Genomic DNA, 23,574 nt, shown 5'->3' with positions numbered 1-23,574 from the left:
CTGATGAAAAGTATTCATTAAGTGCTTTCCCTTTGTCCTCAATTTCCATACGTAACTTTCCACGACTATCTTTGGCCCTAACCATACTCTAGTCATTCTTTTATTCCTGATATATCTGTAAAAGACCTTAGGGTTTTCCTTGATCTTATCCGCCAACAACTTCTCATGTCCCCTCCTGGCTCTTCTTAGCTCTCTCTCGGCCTTCATGCCTCATCCTCACACAAGCCTCCTTCTTTCTCTTGACAAGAGCTTCAACTTCTTTAGTAAACCATGGCTCCCTCTCTTGACAATTACCTCCCTTCCTGATAATTAAATACTTATCAAGGACCTGCAGTATCTGTTCCTTTAATAAACTCCAGATTTCAAGTGTGTACATCCCCTGCCGTTTCCTTCTCCATCCTATGCATCTTAAATCTTGTCTAATCGCATCATAATTGCCATTCCCCCAATTATACCTCTTTCCCTGTGGTATATACACCTGTCCCTGCCCATTGCTATTGGTCACTATCGCCAAAGTACTCACCTACCTCTAAATCTATCACCTAGCTGGGTTCATTCCTCATATGTTAAAATAGGTTAAAAGAATGGGCCAATATGTGACAGATGGAGTTTAACATGGATAAGTGGGAGGTCATGCATTTTGGTGGGAAGAATTGGAAGGCGACGTATTATTTAAGTGGAGAGAGACTCCAGAATGCTCCGGTATAGACGGGACGGATCTGGGTGTTCTCGTTGATGAGTCACAGAAAGCTAGCACGCAGGTACAGCAGATAATAAAGAAAGCGAATGGAATATTGGCTTTTATAGCTAAAGGAATAAAATGTGAAGGTAAGGCAGTATCGCTGCAACTACAAAAGGCTTTAGTGAGATGGCACTTGGAATATTGTGCATGGTTTTGGTCCCCTTATTTGTTGAAAGATGTAATGGCATTAGAGGTAGTTCAGAGGAAGTTCACTGGATTGATCCCAGAGATGAGGGGTTTGTCATATGAAGAGAGATTGAACAGTTTAGGCCTATACTTTCTGGAATTTAGAAGAATGAGGGGAGATCAAATTGAGGTATCCAAGATGATAAAAGTAGTGCATAACACATGTGGAACGGATGCTTCCGCTTGTGGGGCATTCTCGGGCGAGAGGTTATCGTCTTGGGATAAGGGGTAGCAAATTTAAAACAGAGTTGAGGTGAAACTACTTCTCCCAAAGAGTTTTGAATCTGTGGAATTTGCTACCTCAAAGTGCGGTGGATGCTGGCAAAGTGAGTAATTTTGAGGAGGAGTCAGATAGATTTTTAATTGGTAATGAGTTGATTGGTTATGGGGAGAAGGCAGGTAAATAGGAGTATTCAGCATGATCAAATGGAGGATCAGTTTCAATGGGCAAAATGGCTAATTCTGTTCCTGTATCTTATCAACTTATGAGTAGTGGCACATTGTCAGCAAACAGTACAGGCAGATTAATTAGTGGCTTTTGAAAGGAAATTAGAATTTTCTGAAGAGAAATTAAATTGCAGAGTGACAGGAACAGAGTTTTTTTATTTTATTTATCATTGTCACATGTACTGAGATACAGTGAAAAGTATTGTTTCATATGCTAATCAGACAAATAATACTTCACATAAGTACATCAGGGTAATAGAATGCAGAATATATTTTATAGTGAGGGGGAACGTGCGGAGGAATATCAACTCAACATGAGGGGTCTGTTCATAAGTCTGATAACTGCAGGGAAGAAATAGTGGTTCCAGAAACAAAGTCCCATCTCTCCTCGACATGACATAACATATCTGAGCAGGTTGAGTAAAAAATATGAGCAATTAGCAACAGTAGAGAAACTAAGGGCTTTAGTGCACTGTTGTGAAAGCAAGCAAATCCTGGTGAAATATTGACCTTTATTTCCTGAGCAATTAGGTAAACTGTCACTTGGAAAGGTATGGAGTCGCCATGGATAGTCAGCATGTCTTTGTTAAGGGTAGGTAAACCCTTAAAAATTTGATTGAATTATTTGAGGAAGCGACAAGAATAATTGAAGGTAGTACAGTGGAGAACAAGAGTTGAAATGTCATATTGTAGCTGTACAAAACATTGCTGGTACCACAGTAGAGAGTACTGCATACAATTCTGGTCACCCTGGTGTGGGAAGGGTGTGATTAAAGTGGAATGAGGGTAAAAACCAAGGTGTTATCAAGAATTGGAAGTTTTGAGTTCTAAGGAGAAGTTGGATAGGCTGGGACTTCCTCCCTGGAGCGTAGGAGGCTGTGGGGTGACTTTAAAGAGGTTTATAAAATCATCAAAGGCATAAATAAGGTAAACAACCAAGGTCTTTTCCTAAAGTGGGGGAGTCCAAAACTAGAGGGCATAGGTTTAAGGTGAGAGGGAAAAGATATCAAAGAGACCTAAGGGGCAATTTTGTCACACAGTGGGTGTATTTATGGAATTAACTGCCAGAGGGAGTGGTGGAGGCAGGTACAATTAGAGCATTTAAAAGCCATTTAGACGTGTGTGGATAGGAATGCTTTAGAGGGGTGTCGGCCAAATTCCGGCAAATGGGACGAGTTCAATTTGTGAAATCATGATCAGTGTAGACGAATTGCACGAAAGGGTCTGTTTCCATGCTGTTTATCTCTATGACTCTATTGAGGGAGTTGGAACATTTGGATCTCCAGTTAGATCTCTGGTGAACTAATGGGTATTAGAACCAGAGAAAGATATTTTGGCCTTGGAAGGGGTGTTGTGCAAGTTTGTCAGAATGATACACAGTGCCAGTGGTTAAATTATGAGTACAATTATGTAAATCTAGTTTCTTTATCCTCTGTCTAAAATAGTGAGGGGAGCCTAGTTAGGTATTTACGATTATAAAATGACTCTTTCAATAGGTACAGAGGACTGATTTTGTTATAGGATAACTGGCACGATGGACCAAATGGCCTCCTTTGTGCCATAATACTTGTGATCATGCAGAAGAAAGACAAAATGATTAAAACTCAAGTTGGGTGTGTGCAGAGTGAAATAAGCAACTTTTGAGAGCCATTCATGACCTTGGTGTCTGCATAAGCATTTCATAGCTGATGTACGACTGTGCTTTGCAGTATAGGTACTGTTGTAGTCTTTGGAAAGTCTATTAAGGGATACTTAAAAATAAAAAGCAGTAAATGAATTATCATAAGATGTGGATTGGTTGTGATATAACAGTGCCCTACCTGGTTTGAGGCAGATGGGCTAAATATTCTATGCTTTGTTTTTTGTGTAACATTACACAAAATAATCTGTTCACAAGCAAATCAATAAAATTGTGGAATTTGCAGCTTAACAAAAGCCAAGCCAGATGGACACTTTAAGATTTCAAATTCTGAAATAAATGCTGTATTTCTGTTCCTGTTTAGCAAATACTATCATTTTAACAGTGACATATTTGTTAAATTTTCAGTACAAAACTATCATAACCCCATGGGTTGGATTACGGAAAATTAATGTTTCATATTGGTGCTGGGAAGACATGTCACCTTTCACAAACACATCATTGCAATGGATGATGGAAGAGCCAAGTGATGCAGGATTCTGTGGTTATTTGGCAGAACCTTATTTTGCGAGTTTGAGAGCAGCAACCTGCATCAACCCAGTAAATGGCAGTGTGTGTGAAAGACCAGGTGAGTGTTTTTGCAGGGCACGTGGCATGACAAACTTGTTTGCTCAATTTCCTAAGATATTGCAAGGCATTATGTTGCATCTTAAATAAAAACCTTGATCTGCCAAATGGGAAGGATGCAGACAACTTGACACATTGGTGCTTCTGTGCTGAGATGGCAGACCCAATTAATCGAGAAAATAATTGAATCAAAATCATGTTTTAGCTCTCATGCTATTGCACTCAGTACTATGCTAGTTTTATTACTGAGACTCAAGAGATCGTCCTTGAACAGATGTCTGCTGTCTGAAGTGTCAAAAGTCTGATATCAAGTAAAGCATTAAGTTCTGAAGAATATCCCAGAAAATTGGGGTATTTCGGTGTTTGAAAGAGGCAAGAATCATTTCTGGAAATTTTCAGAAGATGATGAATGGAAGTGACACAAAAAATCTGAAACAAATATCGCTGTCACTTTCATAGTGACCAACACTAGGAATGAATTTCCAGGTCAGTTTTAAAAGCTTTGGAATGATTTAAGTTGTTGAATTCTGCAATAGGGTTGAGGAAAGGTTTGTTTTTCATTTAAAGTGGTTCATTTACATAACCTTACGTTTTGTTAGGTTTCCCTTTGCAGATTGGGCAAAGCCCAAAGTGTCTTTTTTAAATTAGTCCATTATTTGGATCAATTGCATTTGAAATCAATTAGTTCAGCCAGATTTAAAACAAAATTCCAACTATACACTTTGAGAAGTCAATCACTTTATTTGCCGATCCAAATGAAATTTCTTTGGTCAAGGTCACAACGTTTGGATACCAGCTGACAAATTATCCCTTAGTCCAATCTGGAGATAATTCAGATTAAAACTGAGTAACACTGAATGTAGTGCATTTCAAATTGTAGATGGGTTTTAACTTTGCCAAGTTGTTCAGCTTCATTGCTTAAAAATTCAGTCCTGATATCTGGATTCATTCATCACCTCCACGTGTACTGATTAGGATTTTGTAACAGTACCAGCATATTAAATGACGAGGCATTTCATGTAGAAACATTTTATTTAAAAGTAAATTTGCTAGGAATTTGAATTAATTGTTTTTTGCTGTTGGATGTGAATTTCATTGTCAATGTCAGCATATATTGAAGATCTCAGTAGACCTTGAAGATGTTGGTGAACTACCTTCTTGTTCACAGCAGTGCAACTGAGGTAGGTACATAGGCAGTGTCATTTGGAAAGGAATAATATTAGGAGGTCTGCTTTATGGGTTTGGGTACTAGATTTTGATTTGCAAGATAAAACACTTCTTGGGACACCAAAACAGAAATTGCTGGAAAAGCTCAGGTCTGATGGCATCTATGGAGAGAACTCAAAGTTAACGTTTTGGTTCCAGTGACCCTTCCTCAGAATTAATGGTACAGAGGGACCTTGATTATCTGAACGAGGTGACCATCCTCCAAGGTGGACTTCGGGATAGGCAGCAACGAAAAGTGGCCGAGCAGAGATTGATAGCTAAGTTCGGTACCCATAGAGAGGGCCTCAAACGGGACCTTGGATTCATGTCACACTACAGATGACCACCATTTCACCACGCACACGCACACACACACACACACACACACACATTTGTGGGGTGAATTTGTACTTAGAGTTACATTGTACTTTGCTCAAAAACTGCATGAATCCATGTAAGATTCTGTTAAATTATTCTTTTAGATTAGAATCAATCTAAACAGTATGGCTCAGACAACAGCACACAGGGGGTTTAACACCTTCAACATATTATCTGGGCTGACACCAATTGTTAAAGTAAGCCTGAGAATGTAACTTTAAAAAAAAATAGTTTTATGAGTTCTGTATGAAAGAACTGAAACTAACATGGTCATTCTAACAGATGAGAGACTTAACAAACAATCAAGGTATTTTTCAATTTATAATTTCAGTTACATCACAGTGTAAACTTTTGCTCTCAGTTCTGTGTCTTACAATTGTGTACTCCACAACCACCTGATGAAGGAGCAGCACTCTGAAAGCTAGTGCTTCCAATTAAACCTGTTGGACTATAACCTGGTGTTGTGTGATTTTTAACTTTGTCCACCCCAGTCCAACTTCGGCATCTCCAAATCATGACCCCAGACAATAATAATCAACAATTTCTCTCCACTTTAAACTTAAACATTATTTTTTCTCCTCTTCCTACGAACGTGAATCACATTTCACCACGTTATATTCTAGCTGTCAGTGTTTTAAAGATGAGTACAGAAATCTTTTCATTTGAGGCGGATTGTGAATCTTTAGAATACTCTACACCAGAAGACTATGGAACCTCGGTCTTTGAGTATATTTAAAGCTAATGTTGGTAATTCTTTTGACTGTCAATGGTGTAAAGGATTATAGAGATTATAGTTAACTCACCCACATTAGGGAGATTTAAACAACCCTTGGAGATAAGCAGATGGATGGTGATGGGATAGTGTAGGGGGATGGGCTTAGATTAGTTCTCAGGTCGACGCAATGTTGAGGGCTGAAGGGCCTGCTCTGCGCTGTACTGTTCTATGTTCTAAGGCACTTGTGTGTTCAGCCAGCCATAATCATATTAAATGGTGGAGCAGACTGAATTGACAAGTGGCCTACTCTTGTTCTTATGTTCCCTTAAGCTACCCCCAAAAATTCCAGTATCTTCTATGTGAAAGCCTAATGCACTATACTGTTTATTTTGTTCTCTGGAAAAAAAATTTCCATTAGCCTCCAGGATTCTATCTCGGGTTTGTGTATTTTTAAGAAAATAAAACCCAGCGTAGCTATAGAAATACTTAGAAATTACAAAATACTTAAGGAACGTATGGGGAACTGCAACAAATGTGTATTCCTGTCGGATAATAGGGCCAATCCATGGCCGACTAAGGAAATTAAAGATAGTATCCGATCCAAAGAAGAAGCATGCAGATTGGCCAAGTAAAACAGTAGGTTTGATGATTGGGAGCAGTTTAGAATTCAACAAAGAAGGACCAAGGGATTGATTATGAAAGGGAAAATATGGTGCGAAAGTAAACTTGCAGAAACATAAAGACTGACACGAAGAGTTTTTGTAGGTCTGTGAAGACTAAGAGCTTGGTGAAGGAAGCTTTTTGGGAGGGTGGTGTTGGTCGTTGGATTGTATTGAGATGGAAACAAAGAATAGAAATTAATGTGTCTTTTTCAAATTGGCGGGCAGTAACTAGTGGGGGGACCCCAGCTATTCGCAATATATATTAACGATTTGGATGAGGGAGCAAAATGTCACATCTCGAAGCTTGCAGATCATATCAAATTGGGTAGGAGGGTTAACTGTGACAAAGATGCAGAGAACCTTCTTCATGATCTGGATAAGTCGGGTGAACATTTGGGATAGGAGAAAGTGAGGACTGCAGATGCTGGAGATCAGAGCCGAAAATGTGTTGCTGGGAAAGCACAGCCTGACCTGATGCGCTTTTCCAGCAACACATTTTCAACTCTGAACATTTGGGATAAACAATTTAGGGTAGAGATGAGACATTTCTTCATCCAAAGAGTGGTGAATCTGTGGAAATCATTACCACTGAAAGTGGTTTGATGCCAAAACATTATGTATTCAAGAGGCAAATAGATAGAGCACTTGGGGTGGTTGAGCCCAAAGGTTATGGGGCGAAAGCAGGATTACGCTGTTGAGTTGGACGATCAGCCTGATTTTGATGAATGGCAGACCAGGCTCGAAGGGCCAGGTGGTCGCATCCTACTCCAATCTTCTCTGCTTCTATTAATTAAACACTTTTATACCTACTGACAAAACGCTCATGCTACTTGTTCAAAGTCAGAACTCAAAAATAAATCGTATGGAAATAAATATCAATCACAGTAAGTAAATCCACATTTTGGTCCCTAATTGCATTCACTCCTCCCATGCCTCATGCACGGGAATGCCTAGAGGCCTAACATTCAAACCATAACTCCATTAACAAACACATTGATTTAGACTTCATTTACCAACCTCTCAGAAAAAGAACTGGAAGCGATATCACCCACCACAACAGACCAAGTCACAAAAATAGCAAGTGTGACAGAACGCTAGTGCTTAATTGCAGGCTCACTGATAACATTACTTAGCATGGTGACGAAACGTCTGAGAACACACCTACCAGCTCAGTGAGCAAACTTTACAACATGATGGTGTTGTCAAGGGCAGGTCATGTCTGATAAAATTTGATTGAGTTCTTTGATGAGATGATGCAGTGGATGAGGGCTGCGTCACCTCATCAAAGAACTCAATCAAATTTGTCGATGTTGTGTATTTGGACTTTGAAAATGCATTTGGTATAGTGCCAAATGGCTGGTTGGATCATAGAGTCCTACAGCTGGAGACAGGCCCTTCAACCTAAACTGTTCCATGCCAACCAAAATGTCTATCCATACTAACTTTATTTCCCTGCACTTGGCCTTCTCAACATTTCCTATCCTTGCATTTGTCCAAATGCCTTTTAAATGTTTTAATGGACCCACCTCAACTACCTCTGTTGGCAGCTCATTTCATATGTGTACCACCTCTATTTCACAAACTTGCCTCTCAGGTTCCCATTTATTCTTTCTACTCTTAGTTTAAACTAATGTCCTCTAGTCCTTGATTTTTCAACCGTGGGAAAAAGACTGAGTGCATTCCCCTTATCCATGCCTCTCATGACCTTGTAGATTTCCATATAATCACCCTTCAGTCTCCTACATTCTAAAGAAAAAGTCCTAGCTTGTCCAACCATTCCCTATAACTCAGTCCCTTGAGTCCTGGCAACATCCTTGTAAACATCTTCTTCCCTCTTTCCATTTTAATAATATCCTTCCCATAGCAAGGTAACCAGGATTGAACACAGTACTCCCAACTACAGCCTCACCACTGTCCTGTAAAACTTCCCAACTTGTATACTCAGTCCCCTGACTGATGAAGGCCAGTGTGCTGAAAGCTACCTTCACTGTCCTGTCTACCTGTGACTCCACTTTCAGAGATCTGTGCATCTGAACTCCAACTCTGTTCCACTACACTCCTTAAGGGAACCATTCACCATGAAACTCCTAACTTGATTTGACTTTCCAGAATGCACGACCGCACACGTATCTATATTAAACTACATTTGCCATTTCTTGGCCCACTTTGCTGACTGATCAAGGTTTTGCTGTAATTTCTAATAAGCTTCGTCACTGTCCACATTAGCGCCTATTTTAATGTCATCTGCAAACTTACTAATCATGCCTTGTACATTCTCATGCAAATCATTAACATATAACAAACAGCAATGAGCCCAGCACCGACTACTAAGGCACTCTACTAGTCACAGGCCTCGAGTCCTTCCACTATTACCCTTTGCTTCCTATTATCAAGCCAATTTTGTATCCACTTTGCCAGTGTGCATTGGATTTCATGGGATCTAACCTTCCAGAGCAGTCTACCATGTTGAACCTTATCATAGGGTTTATTGAAATCCATATGGATGACATCCACCACCCTGCCCTCGTCAACCTTCCTGGTCACTTCATTAAAGAACTCTAACAAATTTGTGAGGCATGATCTCACACGCAAAACCATGTGAAGAAGGCTTATAGGATCCTTGGGTTTATAGTGTTACGACACTGGGTAAACCCTCCTGCTTAATTTAAAACCAACAACACAGCACAGATTTATCCCGTGCAATAATCTGTAAAAATTCGAGTGGCCAAGAACTATTTAAAGTAAACATTAACAACTTTATTTCTTGATGCATAACGGAGAATAATTAACTAACTATCATTCCTTACTCAAACCTATCTGTTACCTTCCCTTCTACAATACTAGTCCAATAAAACTCCCGGTTAGGATTTACAAGACAAGACTTCTTATCTCAGAACCAGGCAGCTTTCATTCTTCATTTTGGATCTTCCTGTGTCATCTTTTCTTCTTAAGAATTTCTGCAACACAGATTACTGATCGAAAAGGTACCTTTTTAAGAGAGCTATTTTTCAAGCATTTTGTTTACATTCTGGAGCTTGGCAGTTCTCCTCTGAACTGGTTCAGTTTTCCCCGGTCTTATACCCCCAAAGCATCGGATTATGTCATTGGCATTTAAGATTGTCAATGTACTTAATTCAAACTGCATTGGCGTTGGATATTTTTCGGGGTATAATTTAAACTGATTGGCTGAATACGAATTTGTTTATGTTTCCAAGCGACGAGTTGTTCGGGCAAGTGTTACATTGTTGCCTTATTGAGAATACTTGGTGCTGTGTTGGGTAGTTTTGTTGCTTTTAACTCTCTTAACATCTTCATATCAATAGAAATATAAAATATAAAAGCAAGGAAGTGATGTTACCCTTGTTTAAATTATTGGTCAGACTGCAATTGGAGTATTGCATTTAGTTCTGGGATTCTTACTTCGGGAACGATGTTAAAGACCTGAGAGTGCAAAGTCACTTTGCTGGGATGATAGCTGCAATGGGTGATTTTTGATACAAGGAAAGATAAGAGAAATTGAGCTTATTCTCCTTGGAGCAGAGAGGATTAACAGGTGACCTCATAGAGATGTTCAAAATTACAAACAATTTTGGCAGGGTAGAGAAGGTCACAATTTCAAGATTGTCGGCAAGAGAACTCTGAGGGAGATGAGAAGCTTCTTTACTTAAAAAGTTGTTAGGATTTGGAATGTGCTGCCTGGAATACTGGTGAAGGCAGCACTTCGGTTTCAATGTATATTATGTATGTTTAAATTATTTTAGATAGCTATGGTGATAGGACTAGAGAATGGGACGACCTGAGTAGCTCTTTCTGGAGCCTGTACAGACACAATAGGTCAAATACCCCCCCACATACTGTAAATTCTATGATGGGCTTGTCATATGAGGAGCAGTTGAGGACTTTGAGTCTGTACTCAAGTGTTTAGAATAATGGGGCCATCTCCTAGAAACTTACACAATACTGAGTGGCCTGGATAGAGGGAATGTGGTGAAGATATTTCCACTAACAGGAAAGGCTAAGACCCAAAGGCACAGTCTGAGTGAAGGCACAACTCTTTAGAACTGAGAAGAGGAATTTCTTCAGCCAGAAGATAGTGAACCTTTCGAACTCATTCCACAGAAGGCTGTGGAGGCCAAGTGCAGCACCACTTTCAACTTCTCGCTAACCTGAGAAATACGTGTCTATTCCTACCCTCTGTTTTCCACCTTTTACCAACATGTCATCCATGCTGCCAAAGACTCATTGATTCAGAGCATTTCTAATTTGGTAACCCTGGATGACAAGAGATATTGAAACTTTGACCAGAAAAAAGGAGGTATGGCTCAGATACAGGCAACTTGGATCAAGGGAATCCCTGGAGGTATATAGGGGATACAGGAGTTTAGTGAAGAAAGAAACCAGGAAGACGAAATTCACTGATTGTATTTAAGACACAGATAGTTTCATGGTTCGTAAGAGGATCAAAGTTTATGGGGAGAGGGCAGGAGAATAGAGTTGAGAAACATGTCAGCTATGATCAAATGGTGTAGCAGACTCGATGGGCCAAATGGCCAAACGCTGCTTCTATAACTTTTGTTTTATGATTTCTGGAACATGTTGCTTTATGAAACCATTACAAAAATGGTCTATGAACTTATCATGCATGTTGTCGGAATCGATTTGATTCATCCAATCTATTGAAACTGCAGTTGCAAACTCTCTGGTTCAAACCCAGGTGGTAGGCAGGGGTATGAGCCAAGTTTGTGGTGGGTGCAGAAGACAATGGCTTTGGTCTCCTTGACATTTAAATGGAATAAATTTCTTCTCATCTGTTTCTTGATTTTGGATGAGAAGCCTGACAAAGTGTTGCAGCTACGTTATATTCCTCTTTTTCTATCCAAAATTTGTACATAGATGCTTGTACTTAAGATGGCACCACAAGAGGTTGACATTGTAAAAGCTTTACACTGTACCTCTACAATGGATTACACTAATAATAAAAGGATATTCTATTAATGGATATTCTATTCTGTACAACTTGAAGACAAGGGAAGGATTGTGAAGTAGCTGTGAGCTAGAGCTGGGTGTCATGGACATAGTTATGATTTTGGATGATAGTTCAGAGCTGGCAGGTATATAAGAAGTACACATTGGCCAAGCTTAGATGGGGAAAAAATTCATTGGCAATTCTCTGGCTCCACTTAGATTCATAAGAATGGAATTAGGCAAATGCAGTTCAAACTGGCTGAGTGATGATTGAGACACGTTGTTGGAGGATGGTATGATCGCGTTTGTGAAAGGCTCCAAACATGCCCGCCAATTCTGTCTTACCTACTTGTTAGTAACAGCCTCAAAAATGTCTAACAGATTTGTCAAACTCTAGGTTTAGTTTTGAACATTCTGCATGTGTTTTGTATGAAGTTGCAATCTGAACTGACTTTTCTTTTGGGGAAGAAAAAAAGAAAACTTTAATCAACTGACATTTTAGGAATGTGATTTCTTTGTGAAACAGTTGCTGCCAAATGTCAATCTACGTCAGCACGTACTTGCTGAAAATGTCAGAAAGCTGTTTTAATGGCTGAAAGACAGTGAAATTGCAGGGTTGTACTCAGATGGGTTTATGCGCAAAATGTGATAGGAATATCTTTCAAAGTTTGATAATGTGCGTACTTTCTTGAGAAACATAGGAACTTGGCAGAGAAGCAAGAAATTACATTCTGGTCAGATTTCTTCTTGACAGGCTTGTTTGTGCTATGAATTAATATCTGCAAGCTTTAAGCTTTCACATACAAAGTAACAGTATGCAGTATAAATTTTCTTTTCACTGTCAGGATGGTTTTTCCTTTTGTTTTGTACAAGATTGTATTATAGGAACTCTAATGACGTGGAAATGATAACGGAATTGAAAGGCTTAGCATGAGAGACACTTTCTGTATATTGTTCTGTTATTAGCAACATCAATCAAAAGGTATTGTTTAATGCTGGACCTATAAAATGTTTCATCCTTTTCTTAAAAAAAAATTATGAAGTCAAAACCTGAGAACAACCATGATAATGGAAACAATAGCTTTGAGGGTCAAGCTGATCTCTGAATGTCTTTTCAGTATGGAAGCCCAGATTAAAAATGAGCTACTTGCATTGCGGGGGGATACTTTAAAAGCTTTTTGCATCATTTTGATCCGAGAAAAATTTAATTTTTATTTTCTTGTCTCCTCTCTCACTCTTCCCACATTAAAACAAGCAAATTTAAGCTGATGCTATCAAGACGTGCAGGGTTTACTTGAGATCCTTTTTTCAGTTGAAGGTGATCATAGAGCATCTATTTTTGGGCTTTAGATGGAAGAAGTGGGTGTTTATTCTGAAAATGCTAGTGAATTACTCACATCTTGAAATCTCACCATTATGGCTAGGCTCCTGAAAGCTCAAAGGCTTAACAATCTCTGGAAATGTCGATGCAGTCAATGTTTGAGAATAATACAGGACCTTGATCAGTTTTTAAATTCAAAAATAAGTCTTAATTTATAATTACCAAATGGACATGAACGTGAGCTTACAACCTTAAAGTAGTTGCAATTTGAGTTTTAAAACTAATTGATATCCTCAAAATATGTTTATAGATTATTTCAATTGGCCTTTTCTGGTGCTTACTTTGTGATCAGACAATCATGTTGGATTTGACATAAATTTGCTCACATTTGCTAGCTTGTAATTCGGTGCTGCACAATTTAGTGAATTTGATTTCATTTGATTGATTGTCAGTATTCCTAGGTACAGTTACAAGTTTTGTGTATAGTACAGGCAGATCATACCATGCAAAAGGTAATAGGCTCTGCTTTGGGGTAGATAAGGAAAGGGCGAAATTTTGAGAAAGTTTTGCTGCTGAGAGATTTTAAACAATGGAATTGAGGTTTTCTCTGACCGTCACTTGGAGGAAGATGAGTAACAGTGAAAATAAAACCGGCACTTAAAATGCCACTGAAATCATGATGTTACCTCTTTAATTATAGCAAACCACAGTGCGAAGCAGTGCCGAACACCTTGTGCGCTGAGAACAACCTGTACTGAATGTACCGGTGGCAACTCTGAGTGTATGTGGTGCAGTAACATGAAGCAATGTGTGGATGCGAATGCATATGTACCTTCCTTTCCATTTGGCCAGTGTATGGAGTGGTACACCAAGAACAGCTGTCAAGGTGGGTAAAGTGAAACTCTCTGCCTTGTCATTATTTTATGATACTTTCCATACCTCTGGTTTGATTATTTTTAATTGTGGGCAACTTGAAGCTAGTTGTTCATCCAGTGCATTTTTAAATCTTCACTTATGCTGACATGAAATTTACTTGTCTTCAAAGTAATAATGAATTTTATTTCCTGCCAATTTGTTTTCACATGCACCATTGAGTATGTACATATTTGTTCCTTACTTGAACCAGTCAATTTTGGTAGGTATAACTTGGAGGTATAAGATGCGCTTTTGAAATTTGGCGGTGGCACATAAATTGGAAATGTGATACAAAATAAGGAAGATGGTGATAAACTTCAAAATGACATTTACAAACAGATGAATTGAGTTCACAGATGGCAAATTAAGTTTAATACATGAAAGTTTGTGGTGACAAATCATGGTGGGAGGAATAAGAGGAGAACAAAACATATTAAATCCTACAATTTTGAAGAAGTGGAAAGAGACCTAGAGATGTTTTTGCACAATGCTTTAATAGTGGTAGGACAGATTAACAATGCAGTTGCCCTGATTATTATCAACAGCGACAACATTCAGTACAGAAGCCTGGAAGCTAGTCTGAGTTAATTTATTTCAACTCTAGTTGAAATATCACGTGAATTTCTGAATACCATTCTTGAAAAGGACATGTAGATGCTTTGGAAAGTGTGCACAAGAGATTTCTAGAGTCGGGGAATTGTAATTATGCGAATTGTTTTAAGAAGCTGATGGTGTTTTTCAGTAGGGCAAGCTGGAATGCATTTAAGAGGTGTTTAAAGTGATGATAACATTGAATAAATATGGTTTCCAATGGCTGAAGTGTTGATAAGGCCATAAGACAAAGAGAAGGCATAGACCATTCAGCATATTGAGTCTGCTCTGCTCGTCAGTGAGATCATGGTAAATCTGACAATCCTGAACTCCACATTGTTGCCTTTTCCCCATAATTCTTGAGTACCTTGCGAATTCAAAATCTGTCTGTCTCAGCCTTGAATAAACTCAGTGACCTAACTTTGACAGCTCTCTGTGGTAAAGAATTCTAGATTCACGACTGAGAGAAGAAAATCCTCCTCATCTCTGTTTTAAATATGCAATCACTGATGGATGAATTTATGCCATCAAGTCTGAGGCTCTCTGACTAGATGAAGGGCTCTTGCCCGAAATGTCGATTTTACTGCTCCTCGGATGCTGCCTGAACTGCTGTGCTTTTCCAGCACCACTCTAATCCAGAATCTGGCTTCTAGCATCTGCAGTCATTGTTTTTACCTCTCTGACGAGATGGCCTATCTGAGGGAAACAACCTCCCTGTATCTGCCCCATCAAGTCTTGTCAACTTGTACGTTGCAATAAGGTTATTTGTCTGTCTTCTAAACACCACTGAATACAAGTCCAATTTACTTAAACTCTTCTCATAAAACAGTCCTCCATAACTGGTATCACCCCAGTGAGCTTGCTCTGAAATGTGTCTACTGCCAGCATATCTTTCTGTAGAAAAGGAGATCAAAACTGTTCTCTGCATTCCAGATGTGGTCTGACTAGTGCCTTTTGTAGTTTTAGCAAGACCTCCTTTATTTTTATACTCCAATCCCTTTGAAATGAAAGCTAACATTCCATTTGTCTTTCTTGTTAATTATTAAATTTGTATGGTAGCTTTCTGTGGTTTTTGCACAAGGACTTTCAAATCCTTCTTTACTATAGTTTCTTGCAGTCTTTCTCCACTTAAATAATGTTCACTCTTCTATTCTTCCTGCTCTAGTGCATAACCTCATACTTGCATATTCTATTCCCTCTGTCAAGTTTCAGCCCATTTGCTTAGCTTGTCTAAATCTCTTTGTCAACTGTGTCATCCTTACTATTTGTATTCTTTCCTATTTTGGTGTCAATATTTGGCTATAGTAAATTCATTTCCTTCATCAATGGCTTTAATATATATTGTCAGTAATCGTGGCGTCAGCACTGATTTCTGTGGTATTCCACTAATTGCAGGTTTTTCCCAACCTTATTCCAACTCTGTCCTCTATTAGTTAGTCCAGACAGACTCCATATGATTGGTGAAAGTAAAATTAACTTTAACCAATTTATTAGAGATTTTTGAAAAGGTAGTATCTGCTGTGGATGAATGGGAGCTTTGTGGATGTACTGTGCATGGATTTTCAGAAGGCACTTAGTAAGATGTCTTCCTATTCTGGAATATTATAGATATGTTTTCTTTTGTGGAAAATAAATGGTCATGGTGTAGGTGTTGACATCGACTTGCACCAAAGATTGGTGAACTCACAGGAAACAGAGTAGATACAAGAGGGTTATTTCTGGTTCAGGGGCCAGTGGCATAATCTTAACATGTTTAAAAATTTCAATTACTCTGTCTCTACTACTCTCTGAAAGAGACTTCCATAAATGAATAACCAACTCAAGAGCATATTTCTCCTCATGTTAAATGAGAAATTTTCTAAAAAAAAATACGAGTTCTCGTGTGTGTCACAAGGGAAACATCTTTTCAGCATTCACCCTAGTATTTCCCTTCCGGATCATTTATACATCATAGAACATAAAAGAGTGCAGCATAGGAACAGCTGTTTCAGCACACCATATCTGTGCTGACTATGTTGCTATTCTAAACTAGCCCCATCTGCTTGCACATGGTTTGTATCCCTCTGTTCTCTCCCTGTTCTCATATCTATCTAAATGCTTCTTAAGCATTGCTACCATATCAGCTTCTTCCCCTGGCATCAGATTCTAGGTACTTACCACCAACTGTATCTTTAAAGGAAAACTTGCCTTGCACATCTTCTATAAACTTTCCCCTTCTCACCTTAAACCTATTCTAAATTTGTGTCTCATTTTTCTCAACTCCCAATGAATACAAGGCCAAACTGTTGAACTTTTCCTTTTCAGACAGCCATTTCATCCCAGCAAACAAGCAAGTGAACCTGTTCTGCATCTTGTATCTCACCAATGGAAACAGTTTTTCCTCATTTATTTTAACTGAAACTCCCTCAAATTTGCATCTCTTCTTGATCACCTTGTGTGTGGGAGAACAATCTCAGCTTTTCTGATTTCTCTGCAAAATTTGTGTTCATCCCTAATGTTATTTTGATAAATTTCAGCAATCACTCCAAGCTTGTAAATATTCTCAATATTTTAATGAATCAGTGATGCAATTTTGTTGTAACATATGCAATATATATCAATTCTTACATTCCCCTGGTCAAAAATGTTGCTCCTCAGCATTATAAATTGCAGCTTTTTATACTAGCAATCATGTTACAAGTAAATTGATCATAGGCATACTATTTTCCCTGTAGCCAAATAAAGTAATGTTTTAGGAGATTTATTTCACACAATTTGCTTGTCGCTCCCTACCTTGAGTGTTTAACTCACAAATGCCTGTTCGTCTGTTTGATGTAGAATTTTAAACCACTCAGTATTACAGCTCATTACTATAACCTACATCCTTAACGGCTTTGCCCCCCCGCTCTGATGATGGTTATTGCCTTACATATTGATTCTGGTAAAATAATGTAATATTAAAAATCACTTAACAAAGATGGAGATATGTTTTAGTGGTCTAAAGAACTAAGAATTTGTCATTTGTCCTATTTTGTGGCAAATGCTCACGTTTTATTTTCCTTTCCCTTCCATTCTCTTTGGTTGAACTCATTATTGTGAAGAAACAAGTAAACATGACTGCTTAGCTTCTACTTCAAAAGGCTGCCATCACTGTGTGTTCATTACAGATACAAGTTCCCTGAATCCTATATTATACAGATGGGTCTCAGAAGCCAAGCGATTTTAGATGATGCCCTGACAATATGCAATTGCACCCATTAGATTTTCAGCCTTCATTTCTTTACAATCGACCTTAATGAAGCAGCCTTTCCTGAATGAGGACACATCATTTTGTAACTAATTGTGTAGTTTTAGAAAAGTTGTAGACATCATTGTAAAATTTTTTACATCTTATAAACCACCAAAGTAAGCAACGTTTAGTTATCACAACTAAACATATGATCAAAAACACAATAAGGCATTCTGGCAAATGCATTTCTTAATATTGGACATTTAATGCATCCTCAGAACAAATGGCCTTGGTGCTTCCCTTAACATCAGTTTTATTTGAAGTTTGATGCATTTGGAGAATCTGATTTTTAATGAGGCTGGTAATAAGTTGATTTTATTTTCATAGTGTGTACTAATTTGTGCTCAAGGTGAGTGATATCACCGCAGAAATGGGACTCTCATATGGGCACCCAATATAACTCTGTCCTAATTGGATTGACATGAAACAACATTAATAATATACTTCAGCTCCTTATGTCTGTTGTGCCCTGTTCATTTATTTTACGCCTGTCGTATGACCATTTCTGATGAGACCCTCAGAATAAATTGAGGAAGCAGAGGTGGCAAAGTCACTGTAATGCAGAACTCCAAGCTTGTGCTCTGGGGAATAAAGATTCAAATCTCACTATGGCAGATGGTGGTATTTGAATTGAAAAAGAAATCTGGAATACAGAGCTGGCCTAGTGGTGAGCACCATCATTAAATTCCTATTGGGTTCACTGATGCCCTGTAGGGAAGAACATTTTTTGTTAATTCTCTCACTAGTGCCACTGGCTGGCCAGCATTATTGTCTGTCCCTAGCTGCCCTTGAGTTGACCGGCTCGCTCGGTCATTGCAGAGGACAGTCAGCCACATTGCTGAAGTCTAGAGTCACAAGTATTAGATCATAAAACATAGGTGCAGAAATTAGGCCATTCATTCTGCTCCACCATTCAATCATGGCTGATAAGTTTCTCAACCCCATTCTCATGCTTTCTCCCTGTAACCCTTCATCCCCTTGACAACCTGTCTATCTCTGTCTTAAATCTAATTACTGACCATGCCTCCACAGCCTTCTGTGACAGTGTAGGCCAGACCAGGTAAGAATGCCAGAACTACCCGTCTTGGTAAGCCAGATGGGTTTTTTTTGACAATTAACAATGTTTCATGGTCATCAATAGATGTTTAATTCCAGATTTGTTTTTATTGAGCTCAAATTCCAACACCTGCAAGGTTCAAACCTGGGAACCCGCCCCCCCCCAACAGGAGGATATAAAAAGGTCCTAAATATGACCTTGCCCGCCCCCCCCCCCCATAAATCTGCCACGTTGACTTGGTCTGGCCTGCATGTGACTCTAGAGTCTGAGCAATGTGACTTACTTATAACTACCCTTGGCACATTAGGATTAGGCAGTAAATACTTGCCAGCAATGCTCACCACCTGTGAATCATTTTTTTTAAAAAAACAACGTAGTAGAAATTTTGTGTGGTATATTCATATCCATGCGATCAAAACAATTTTGTTTCATAGAAGACTCTTGCAGTAAGGCATTCATTTTTCTAATCATTCCTAGAGTATGGGCTATCAGTAGTGAAAAGCCAGTTTCTAGATTAAAGTGGTACTGGAAAAGCACAGCAGGTCAAGCAGCATCTGAGGAGCAGGAAAATTGATGTTTCGGACAAAAGCCCTTCTTCAGGAACAGAGGCAGGGTGCCTGCAGAGTGGAGAGATAAATGAGAAGGGGGTGGTGGCGGTGGGGAGAAAGTAACCTAGAGTACAATAGGTGGATGGGGATGGAGGTGATCGGTCAGAGAGGAGGGGGGGGGAAGGTAGTAAAAGAGTACAATGGGTGAATGGGGGTGGGGATGAAGGTGATAGGTCAGAGAGGAGGGTGGAGTGGATAATCTAGACTCTGGTTTCCAGCATCAACAGTCCTTGTTTTTACCAAGTGAAAAGCCAGTGTCAAACAACTGAAATACAAGTTTTTCTGCTATAATGTGACAGTTGTGTTCCTCTGCAATCTTGCACTATGGAAAACCGCTATGCAGTGTAGAAGATTGTGCTATGGAAAACCTGCTATACCCGTTCAGCAGAAAGTTGTGCAAACACTGTCCACAATTCATCCATCATGTTATAGCCAATTGCTGACGAAATGCGCATTACTCAAGAACTATCTGTACCTCTCTTCCAAACTAAATTCAAAACTGTCTTTTGACAGAGGATAAAGCCAACCAGTTGGAATTTGGTTAAAATTGTTTTTTTTGAAGCAGTTAAAATAATTTTTAACTGAATGAGAAATAACATTGCAAGAAAAGCATAAATCATAATGGAGGTAATCATGACTGCTATTGCTTTATTAGTATACATTACTAGTTGGAGGTGGGTTGTTTATTCATACATTGGGTATGGGCATCTATGGCAAGTCCAGCATTTGTTGTCCATCCCCAATTCCTTGTGAACGACTTGGCTCTCTGAACCATTTCAGTGGATAGTTGAAAAAGCAACTACGTGATGGGTCTGGAATTGGATCTGGCCAGGCTGAGTGAAAAAAGCAGATTCCGTTCCCTAAATTAAACCAGCTGGGATGTTTTAATAACAGGGATGGGAGTTACGTGGACACATTTGTCTCACTTTTTTTTAAACATTCTTTGTTTATTTTCCTTTGGCTTGGTGTCAGTTCTTGTCCTACTTTCCCCTCGAACGTTCTCTGTCCTCATACACAAACCCTGTGTTCTACTATGAGAATAATGTGTGGATCACAGCTTATAGTCAAAACAGGATGTACATGTAATGTATGTCTTTTCTATTGTCTTAGCTGAAAATTGTTCTGGTTATCGAACATGTAGTGACTGCTTGGAGCAGCCAGGATGCGGATGGTGTACTGACCCCAGTAATACAGGCAAGGGACAGTGTATAGAAGGATCTTATCGAGGACCATTGAAAATACCTGCAATAAATACTCCATATGTTCCAGTTTTGAATGTCAGCATGTGCCCAGCAGAAACAAAATACAACTGGTCCTTTATCCAGTGTCCAGGTTAGTAAAACACCCTTCATAGATGTAGTGATTGTAAAAGGCTCGGCCAGGTGGACAGCGTTGAATATAATTTCCCTAAATGGGGCTGCTAATCTGGTCCAATCAGGGAGTTCTGGCTGACAGATAAGAACAGGAATGTCTGCCCCTCTTCCGGGGTTACGTTAGAGCCCGGGTGTCCTTGGAGAAGGAGCACGCGGTGTCCACCAACACCCTGGAGTTGTTCAGGGAGAGGTGGACGCCGCAGGGAGTGGAGTGCATCATTTCTCCCTCCAACTGTATTTTGATTTAGTCCTTACCCTCCCCTTCACTGTTTTGATCACACAGCATTGCCCTTTGATGTGAAGGGCAGTGCTTGTCACTGGCCACTCGGGTGTTTCTCATATCTTCCAGGTGGTGGAAATTGAATAAAGATTCGTGCACTTTGTGTCTTTCACTGTGTCTCACACCTGCACACACACACACCATGGGTGCTGGGGAAAAAATAAGCACTACCGCACTTAGGCGGTAGTGTGGGGGTTAAAAAAAAGAAAAAATAAACAGGATGTTAGCATTGCCCTTTGGTGTGAAGGGCAGTGCTTGTCACTGGCCACTCGGGTGAAAAAAAAATTAAATGGGACTGTTATTTTGATTTAATCCCTACCCTAATAAAAAAAAAGAACAGGAATGTCTGCCCCTCTTCCGGGGTTACGTTAGCGCCCGGGTGTCCTTGGAGAAGGAGCACGCGGTGTCCACCAACACCCTGGAGTTGTTCAGAGAGAGGTGGGTGCCGCAGGGAGTGGAGTGCATCATTTCTCCCTCCAACTGTATTTTGATTTAGTCCCTATGCTCCCCTTCACTGTTTTGATCACACAGCATTGCCCTTTGGTTTGAAGGGCAGTGCTTGTCACTGGCTACTCGGGTGTTTTTCATATCTTCCTGGTGGTGGCAATTGAATAAGGATTCGTGCACTTTGTGTCTTTCACTGTGTTTTACACTTGCACACACACACCATGGATGCTGGGGAAAAATAAGCACTACCGCAGTTAGGTGGTAGTGTGGGGGTTTAAAAAAAAAGGAGAAAAAAAAATAACCAGGAGTTGGGGGGTCGTTAGGGCCGACTGCCTGCCCCTCTTCTGCGGTTACGTTAGAGCCCGGGTGTCCACCAACACCCTGGAGATATGACTGGCCACTCGAGTGTTTCCTTCCTTTTGGTAAAAAAGAACAGGAATGTCTGCCCCTCTTCCGGGGTTACGTTAGAGCCCGGGTGTCCTTGGAGAAGGAGCACGCAGTGTCCATCAACACCCTGGAGTTGTTCAGGGAGAGGTGGGCGTCGCAGGGAGTGGAGTGTATTATTTCCCCGTCCAACTCTATTTTGATTTAATCCCTACCCTCCCCTTCACCTTTTTGATCACACAGCATTGCCCTGTGGTTTGAAGGGCAGTGCTTGTCACTGGCCACTTGGGTGTTTTTCATATCTTCCTGGTGGTGGAAATTGAATAAAGATTCGTGCACTTTGTGTCTTTCACTGTGTCTCACACCTGCACACACACACCATGGGTGCTGGGGAAAAATAAGCACTACCGCAGTTAGGCGGTAATGTGGGGTAAAACAAAAAGGGAGTGTCAACAGGAGTTGGCCCTTTGATGTGAAGGACCACTAAAAAGAAAAAAAAAACAGGAATGTCAGACATGCTGTTCACTTTGATAGCGAACTCAGAGAGAGACCTCAGAGAGGTCAGAGTCTCCACATATAAAGAAAGTGTGACTTTGTGACAGATACTGGCCTCTCTGAGGTTATTTCAACAGACAAATGGAAAGTATTTCTTCTCATGTATTTAGTCCAAGGGAAAATGTAAGATGCTTTGTGAGGTGAACTACTTTATTGACTGGCATTTGTCATTGTATATCTCACTGGATGAAACCATTTTGTTTTGTTTACCTTAGCTTGTCAGTGTAATGGCCATTGCAAGTGTGTTAATGAAAGCATCTGTGAAAAATGTGAAGACTTAACAACTGGCAAACACTGTGAAACGTGCATTTCTGGTTATTATGGTGATCCTACAAATGGAGGGAGCTGCCAATGTAAGTGCCAGTGATAAGTTTTTCATTTGTCAATTTCCATGTTTGCTGAAATCCTGACTCCTGGAGCATAGTTCCACAGGTGCCATTACCCCGTGATGAAATTAAGATAACCATTCTTTCTGTTTGAGGTTTCACAATAACAACGGGCAAGAAGATTCTAGCCAGCGAATCCGATATATTTAGAGTCATAGAGATCTACAGCATGGAAAGAGACCCTCCGATCCAATCCATCCACGCTGACCAGGTATCCCAACCCAATCTCGTCTCACCTGCCAGCACCCAGCCCATACTGCTCCAAATCCTTCCTATTCAGATATCCATCCAGATGCCTTTTAAATATTGCAATTGTACTAGCCTCCACCATTTCCTCTGGCAGCTCATTCCATACTTGTACCACCCTCCGCGTGAAAACGTAACCCCTTAGGTCTCTTTTATATCTTTCCCCTCTCACCCTTAACTATGCCCTCTAGTTCTGGACTCCCTGACCCCAGGAAAAAGACTTTGTCTATTTATCCTATCCATGTCCCCTCATGGTTTTATAAGCCTCTATAAGGTCACCCCTCAGCCTCCAATGCTCCAGGGAAAACAGCCCCAGCCTGTCCAACCTCTCCCTACAGCTCAAATCCTCCAACCCTGGCAACATCTTTGTAAGTCTTTTCTGAACCCTTTCAAGTTTGACAACGTCCTTCCGATAGGAACGAGGCCAGAATTACATGCAAAATTCCAACAGTGGCCCAACCAATGTTCTGTACAGCTGCAACATGACCTCCCAACTTCCGTACTCTGACCAAAGAGGAAAGCATACAAACGCCTTCACTATCCTATCTCCTGCGACTGCACTTGGAAGGATCATAT

General features: G+C 39.9%; 1 protein-coding gene across 1 annotated transcript in view; it reads left to right on the top strand.

Moving 5' to 3' along the window:
* The window catches only part of atrn (attractin), a 394,002-nt gene that overhangs the window by 152,405 nt on the left and 218,023 nt on the right, over window positions 1-23,574 (top strand). Inside the window, exons 16-19 of the mRNA XM_072577202.1 lie at window positions 3,423-3,642; window positions 13,589-13,774; window positions 20,438-20,659; window positions 22,582-22,719. Coding sequence (XP_072433303.1) covers window positions 3,423-3,642; window positions 13,589-13,774; window positions 20,438-20,659; window positions 22,582-22,719 — 766 coding nt within the window. The remainder of the gene's footprint in view (window positions 1-3,422; window positions 3,643-13,588; window positions 13,775-20,437; window positions 20,660-22,581; window positions 22,720-23,574) is intronic.

Source organism: Chiloscyllium punctatum, chromosome 1, assembly GCF_047496795.1.
Source record: "Chiloscyllium punctatum isolate Juve2018m chromosome 1, sChiPun1.3, whole genome shotgun sequence".
In the NCBI taxonomy this organism is placed as follows: Eukaryota; Metazoa; Chordata; class Chondrichthyes; order Orectolobiformes; family Hemiscylliidae; genus Chiloscyllium; species Chiloscyllium punctatum.
This window is presented reverse-complemented; position numbering and strand designations above follow the sequence as displayed.